Source organism: Nannospalax galili, unplaced genomic scaffold (genome assembly GCF_000622305.1).
Source record: "Nannospalax galili isolate Female #2095 unplaced genomic scaffold, S.galili_v1.0 scaffold137, whole genome shotgun sequence".
In the NCBI taxonomy this organism is placed as follows: Eukaryota; Metazoa; Chordata; class Mammalia; order Rodentia; family Spalacidae; genus Nannospalax; species Nannospalax galili.
The window spans coordinates 683,162-691,173 of NW_008340203.1; the positions used below are offsets into that span (position 1 = coordinate 683,162).

The 8,012-nt window shown below is 43.0% G+C and overlaps 1 protein-coding gene across 1 annotated transcript; it reads right to left on the reverse strand.

Moving 5' to 3' along the window:
• Positions 1-4,946: 4,946 nt before the first annotated feature.
• LOC103735844 (keratin-associated protein 4-3-like) lies at positions 4,947-5,546 on the reverse strand. The gene has a single exon (XM_008835221.1). It carries the CDS (start codon positions 5,544-5,546, stop codon positions 4,947-4,949), a length of 600 nt encoding a protein of 199 aa, XP_008833443.1.
• Between the last annotated feature and the right edge of the window lie 2,466 nt (positions 5,547-8,012).

Below are 8,012 nucleotides of genomic sequence, written 5' to 3' on the forward strand. Positions count from 1 at the left end.
CTCCACTCTTTTTCAACATAGTGCTTGAAACTCTTGCTAGAGCAATAAGGCAGGAGAAGGAAATTAAAGGAGTACTAATTGGAAAATAAAAGGTCAAACTATCACTTTTTGCAGATGATATGATACTATATCTAAGAGATCCCAAAAGTTTCACCAGAAAACTCCTAGAACTGATTAACACTTTCAGTATAGTGGCAGGTGATAAAATCACTCTACAAAAATCAATAGCCTTTCTATATGCCAATAACAAGCAATTGGAGAAAGAATACAGGGAAATGCTCCCATTCACAATTGCTGCAAAAAATTAAAATATCTTGAAATAAATCTGACCAAAGACACCAAAGATCTCTATAATGAAAATTTTAAATCTTTTTTTAAAAGAAAATTTGATATTCCTCACAATAGAATGCAGGAAGCCAAAACTACCAGTGTATCACAACTGTAGGTTCTGTGGATCAATACCTACATCAGAATATATTTACATATGTGCACATGTGTATTTAAGGGTATTTACAAATAAATGAGCAAGTGGATGAACTGCTTTGTTCTAATGGAAAATCATGTAATTTTCTCCAGATTTTAATCCAGATACGGCTCTCAGACTTAAGAACCAACTGGAAAGGTTTAAGGATCACAGCAAGTATATATAGAAATAATTTCAGTCATTTCCTGAAGCAACTGACTCTTCAGGGGAAAGCAGAATATTTATGTATTTGAATATGTCCATGGGGATCAGGAGATAATGGAGTCTAGGCTGAGGTTAGTCTAATGATCTGTGCACTGGGTCTATGGCCATACCTGATGATGGCTCAGACAGTTCGCAAATGTAAGCTACAATATACTCTTTCTCTGAGCTATGGTGTAACAAATATTACAATAGAGAAAGGCGAAGTGAAGCCCCTGGAACTACCCATCCCTCACTGCCATCTCCCATTCACATCAGTAAATAAACATCAGAGATTAGAGCAACCTTCAAAGACTAAAAAAATACAATGAATATGAATCTTGTCATATTTCCATAGTTTTACTAGTTTATCTATCACAAAAAGCAAATGATCTTAGGAGGTGACAGGGATGACCTCTAGATCTGTCAAATAAAATATCCAGTGGAGCTGATGTGATGGAAGTGGTGTCATGATGCAAGAAGGTTCTCTTGTATGAGATGGGGAAACTGAACTGGCAAATGCCTATTTTGAAATTCCCAAGGATGCATCCAGATAATGTGTGATGGGCAAAGTATAAATTCATTGCCCTGACCAAGGCTATGTGAATTGTCCTGCTTTCTGTCACAGCACAGTTCAAAATGATACAGACTTTAGGACAGCCTACAGAATATCATGATGACCAAAATACGTATGATGCCCTGTTAGTCATACAGATGAACAAGAACCGTCATGCTCTGAGTACTTCAATAAGATACCTGTGCTCCAGAAAATGGGAGATAAATGACAGATATCCCATGGGCTTCCATTCTTGTATTAGTTATGTATCTTGTTGTGGGCACAAAATACCCAATAGAAGCACCTTCAGGAGGGAAGGACTTCTTTGGGCTCGTAGTTGGAGAGTACAGTTCATTATGGTGAGGAACTCACAATGACAGGATCTTGAAGTAGCTGGCCACATTGTATCTGCAGTCAGGAAGCAGAGAGCGATGGATGCTGGTGCTCAGTTCACTTTCTCCTTTCCATTCCGCCCAGGACCCCAGCCCATGGAGTGGTGCTGCCCACAGCAGAGATGAGTCTTCCCACTTCAACTGGCCTAATCTAGATAATCCTTTGAGAGCATGCCCAGAGGCTCGCCTCCTAGGTAATTCTAGATCTTGTCAAGTTTATTATAATGTTAACCATCATAATGCTGGTCTATTCAGGGGCCCAAAGCAGAGGACACAAGGACAGCCTCTGCTGAAATCCTGACCTGCCAACAGGAGACCAACATGGAGCCCCTAATAAGGTATCATCTCCCATGAGGGCACCATCCTGTTGTGTTCTTCTGACTGGGGTTGACATTCAGTCTTGGAAAGAGTCTGCCTAACTCAGTTTACAGTGACTCATTCAGCACCATAATATGGGGGCTTCAGAAAATTTGAACTAGCACCATGGAATTCTGAATAACTGTACCTGGGATCAAAAGACCCCATGTGTAGGAAACAATGTGGGGCAATGAACAGCTGACCATAAGATCTTGTATCTTACCAATCAGTGACCCCCATAGTGGAGTGCTACCACCTCAGCATGTATGCCAGGATGTGAGGGGTCAGTGCCTATGTGTAGGAAACAATGTGGGGCAAATGAACAGCTGACCATAAGATCTTGTATCTTACCAATCAGTGACCGCCATAGTGGAGTGCTACCACCTCAGCATGTATGCCAGGATGTGAGGGGTCAGTGACTGGGAGTTGTGGTGGGGATCAGAGAATAATCTGTGGGAATCAGTTCTTTCTCTCCTTCCACTATGTGGAACTCAGATCAGGCTTGGCCCTTGGCTGCTGATCCAACTTACTGTCCCTTTAAGCTCCCCATCCTTCAGCTAGTATGAGAGCACACACACATAACTTAGACTGCATACAAGCTCTGTTCCCAGGTAGTTGTCTTCAGCCAATTGTGCCATTTCCTGTAGCGATGTCCACCCTGCTTGCCTTTCTCCTCCTGCTCAGGGTGGCTACAGCTGGTGATAACTGAGTAGTAAGATAAAGGTTTAGCCAACTTGTCTCCAGTAGAAAAAGGGCTGTGGGATCGTTAGTGGGTCAAGTAAGGTAGAATTCACTCTAAATGCATTTTGGCTCAGCTGTTTCTACTTCCTTAACCTGCTTGTCTCAATATATTACAGATTTCACCCTGTAGCCCCAGCTGGCCTGGAACTTGCTATGTAGACCATGCTGGTCTCCATCTCACAGAGATCCACCTGCCTCTGGCTCCCAAGTGCTGGGACTAAAGTCATGCATCACCACCTCCAGTGGCAATTTGCATACTTTAAATCAGTGCTCTCTCTTGACACTTTAGACTCATAGTTCTTTAAACACAGTATCCTTAACAGGAAAAGCTTTTCCTATGGCCATTTTCCCCAAGACTTGGATATACTGATAATAAATAGAAAAAAAAGTCATCTTTCTACTCAAGACTGCCTTGTATAGTCCTGATATTTTGTGCTGTATAAATTTTAGAATTGTTTTATAAAGATCTGAGGAATATTTCATTGGAATTTTAAGGGAATTGCATAGACTGTAGATGGAATTTGGTAATGTGGCAGTTGTCATGATATTAATTTGGATGATTCACGAGCTTGAGGCATCTTTCTAACATCTGACGTCTTTTTTTCAAATATTCTTCAGTGTTTTATAATTTTCATTATAAAGGTCTATCACATCTTTGGTTAGATTTAATCTTTAGTGTTTTATTTAGAGTAGAGGGTGGTTTTATTAATGGAATTGTGTTACTGGTTTCTTTCTCATTGAATTATTTTTTGGGGGTATCAAACCTGGTCTCAAATTATCCAGTAAGGCATGTTAACTGTAACAGGATGGTATTGGCATGAAGGCAGGCATACATGTAGACCAATGGATATAACAGAAGACCCAGAAATAAGCCCACACACCTACAGCCTTCTGAATTTAAACAAAGGTATTATAAACATATTTTGGAAATGAAGATCTCTTTAACATATATTGCTGGGTAAACTGGAGGCCCACAGATAGAAAACTGAAGTTCCATCCTTACCACTCCGCTCTAGACAGAAGAAATTATTTGAAATATACCCAAAAACCTTAATTTGATGGATGTGGTGACTCACACTCTGGAGGTAGAGGCAGGCGGATCTCTGTGAGATCTAGGCCAGTGTGGTCTATTGCTAGTGAGATTCGGGCCAGCTAAGGCTACAGGGAGACAACTAGTCTCCTGTATAGACTTTGTCCAAAAATTGGAAGAAGAGATAGTCTGTAAAATGGGGAAAATCCTTACCGGCTATTCATTGCACAGAGGACTAATATCTAGAATATAAAAATGAAATGAACAAACAAATCAACAAATAGGAAAAATGTTCAGAAGATTTATGTTTCAATTGATTGCAAAACCAAGACTTGATTCTGGCACCATGAAGCTCTCCATAGTATATTTAAAATGTGTGGGATGGAGGTGACACTAAGCAAGGAACACAAGAGTGTTAGACTGTCCCCTAGGCAGGCCTTTACTCAGGCTGTTAAGACAAAATAGCTTACCAGGGAAATGATTCCAGAATGTATTGGGAAATGATATAAGTCAGGGAGGGAAGTCAGTACAAAATAACATGGGCAGAACATCCTAGAATCAGCTAGGCTCCATGTCAATGAAGATCCAGAGAAAACTGACACATTTTCAGTTGACTGAATGAGGAAGAGGGTGTGCTCACCCACTCTCTCCCACGGCTCGAAGCCTGTGGCTAGGAACTTCAACTCTGCTATCTCCTGCCTCTTCTTCAACCAGAGAAAGTTCTCAGCAGAGAGTTCCAAGCATGTGGAACCATGGTGCTGTGTAGGAGGAGGAGGAGTGCCAAGAGATGGAGCTGACATACCTGAGTTCATACACTATCTTTGCATTTAGGGATTGGCTTCAAACTCCACAAAAAGGAAAACAATTCAAGAGGAGGATAAGGAGACACTATAGACATTTGTTTGCCTGCAAAATTCATCTTTATTTGAGATACAGGAAAATCTTCATTTTTAAAAATAACAAGGTACAATATACACTGTTCCTTGGAGATAAGGTGAGAGTTTACAGATTTCAGAGAAAATTCCAATTTGTGTACATTGTAGAGATAGTAAACAGGCAGGACTGAGGACAGTATATTTGGAGTCCAAAATAAATTTCAGTTGTGTGGACAGAGGCTTTATGACTAGCTTCTCAGGATTTTGCTCACCAAGGGTCTACATCAAGAATGTTGGTGGTTGATGAACAGGAGAGTGTGGGAGGAAGTGCTCAGCAGCAGGAACCACTGGAACATGCTGGGCGGCAGCATGTCTGACAACAGCTGGGGCGGCAGCAGCTGGAGATGCAGCAAGTGGGTCTGCAGCAGCTGGACACGCAGCAAGTGGGACGGCAGCAGGTGGTCCTACAGCAGGTGGTCTGGCAGCAGATAGGTCTGCAGCAGCTGGACACACAGCAGGAAGGGCGGCAGCAGCTGGATCCACCACAGCAGGGGCGGCAGCAGCTGGAGATGCAGCAAGTGGGTCTGCAGCAGCTGGACACGCAGCAAGTGGGGCGGCAGCAGCTGGATCCACCACAGCTGGAACCACCACAGCAGGGGCGGCAGCAGCTGGAGATGCAGCACTGGGGCCTGCAGCAGCTGGACACACAGCAAGTTGGGCGGCTGCAGCTGGGGCGGCCGCAGCTGGGCTGGCAGCACACAGACTGGCAGCACTGGGGCCTGCAGCAGCTGGACACACAGCAGCTGGGCCGGCAGCAGGTGGTCCTGCAGCAGGTGGGCTGGCAGCAGCTGGGCTGGCAGCAGCTCTCCTGGCAGCAGCCTTGGCCACAGCCCTGCTCAGAGCAGACAGAGCCACAACAGGAGCTGACCATGGTGTCGGAGGGTATTAGTTCTTGGTGGTTTTCGAAAAGGTTGTTTGGAAGGTTTGGAAATCTCCCTGCTCCACATCCCCTTTTATACCCTGATAAAGGGCTGCTGTCCACACATGCAACATTCTTTTCTTGTTATTGTTTATGCTAGTAAATAGGTGATTATGAAATTAGGCAAGTTTCTTTTCCTGGTTAAATTTGCAAGGTGGTCAGAAAACATGATTTATTTTCCTGGTGTGCTAACGATTCATCATCAGCTCTTGCTGAACTGTCTCCTAAATGTTTTTCATGCTTCACTTTTGTCCAAAGAAATGTCACATGACATTGTGTCTCATTACTGTATGCTGCAATCTCACGATATATGGCTTAACAGTTTAATTTTAGGTAATCGTGATTCCTACAGACCTATAATTGTTTCTGGTAATGGCAGAAATATAAAGCTGTATATTCTGATGGGTCACGTATAATAAGTCTCGTGGCCTCAAAGGGTTGGAGAGCAAAAGAACAGAGGCATGAGAATAGGAAGTCCATCGACATGTCCCCTACCCATGCATAATTTTCTAGACTTTTAAAAGGAGAAACACCACGTTCCAGCAAAAATTTAGATGATGAAATGTTGAAACTCTGAAATTCAATTTTAGGGACTCAGGGGGAATAGGTGACAGTGCTTAGCTAGTCCTTAAAGTTTAGGCTCCTTAGTTTTGCCTTATGGACTCATTTTCCTTCTTTCTTTGGCAAACTGTCTTTCTTTAATGTAAACTGATGACCCATGTCTTCTATTTCCTGGGATTTACTCAATTAGGCGATCAAGACGTTGCCTCTTGTTCTTAGTTCACCTGAGCCCTCTGCATCTGTTGAGGTTCTGACTCCTACAGATATCCAGGCTGCATCTGTTTCACCCTTTGGATCTCTCCTTAAGAAAATGGGGACTTCTTGGGAGGGGAGATAGCATGCAGTGATATCAATTGGGAGAGGGGAATAATGGGATGGGAAGGATCAAACATATGATATACATGTTAATCCACAACACTTGTGAGAACATGCTTGAGCCCAAACCAGACAGAATCCCAATATGGAGACGGAGGTAGGCAAGAGGTCCAGCTCTAGCTGAGGAACTATTGACAATTGTGGTTTAAAAAAAAGGGGGGGGAGCAGGGTAGAGGAGGAAACATAGGGAGGGGTAACTAATGCCAAAAACCTTTTGAAAAGTCTAATGGAAACCTAATACTATAGAAGCTTCTTAACATATATACATTTACTAAAAAGTATATCAAATGGAATTACTCTATGACAGGGGGACAATGCCCTTACCAGACATGAAAGGTTAGCAAATAAAAAGCCCAATGTAGGGGCTGGAAAGATGGCTCAGAGGTTAAGAGCACTGACTGCTCTTACAGAAGACTGAGGTTCAATTCCCAGGGCACCAGATGGTGGTTAACAACAATCAGTAACTTCAATTCCAGGGGACCCGATGCCGTCTTCTGACCTCCCCAGGAATTGTAGGACATAGGTGCACTTACACACATGCAGGCAATACATTCAATACATAATAAATAAAATATTTTTTTAAAAGCCCAGTGCCAGGAATCGATTTCCTCTTTTGAATCTGTTAAAAAGGGATGATCCAGGCCAGGCATGGTGGCGCACACCTTTAATCCCAGCACTCGGGAGGCAGAGGCAGGCAGATCTCTGTGAGTTCAAGGCCAGCCTGGTTTACACAGTAAGTTCCAGGACCGCTGGGGCTACAGGGAGACCCTGTCCAAAAAAAACCAAAAAAAAGTCGGGGGGGGGGGGGATGATCCATAGATCTTCAAGCAATGCTGGCTACTGCATTGCCCTTGGTTGCCCTCCAGAACTTTATCATACAACCTTATTGCTGAAGCCACTATTTCCTTGAGTCGTAGAACAAACATGGAAAAATCAAGCTGGTACTGACTTCAAGGTTTCATCTCAACTGCCTAGCTTTCAAAGTACTGTAAGATGCTAGACATGCAGCTGGAAGAGAAAAATAATCAACATTACTCTGATGTGAACCCTGCAAGCTACAACAATAACTGTTCTGGCAAGATATGTCCATTGGTTCAACAGTGGCACAAATGTTATGAGAGTAGTCAACCACTTTCAGATTATATTTAAGGCCTGCTTCACAAGAGAGAGCCCATACCTGGCACTGATATCAGGACCAAGACCCTGCGGTTACATAAGTCATAGGCATAGGGGAGAACCTAGTACTATTATTTTGCTATGTGGGCATAGTATTAAACTGACTCCTAATGGCCTACTGTTATATCCACAGATTAAAGCATCTCTCAAGTATCACCAAAGAAGCTTCTTCTTGCAGCAGACGGTGATGGTGATTAACACAGAGACCCACAACTGGTTAATGTGTGGAAAATAGGAGACTGCAGAGTGTTCAGTCCTAAATGGAACACCCATATCACTTCCAGCACTCAGGGATCATTGCAGAAG

Bases quoted from the DNA above. Each gene is read 5' to 3' on its own strand.
- LOC103735844 (XM_008835221.1), bottom strand. From the start codon at position 5,546: ATGGTCAGCTCCTGTTGTGGCTCTGTCTGCTCTGAGCAGGGCTGTGGC.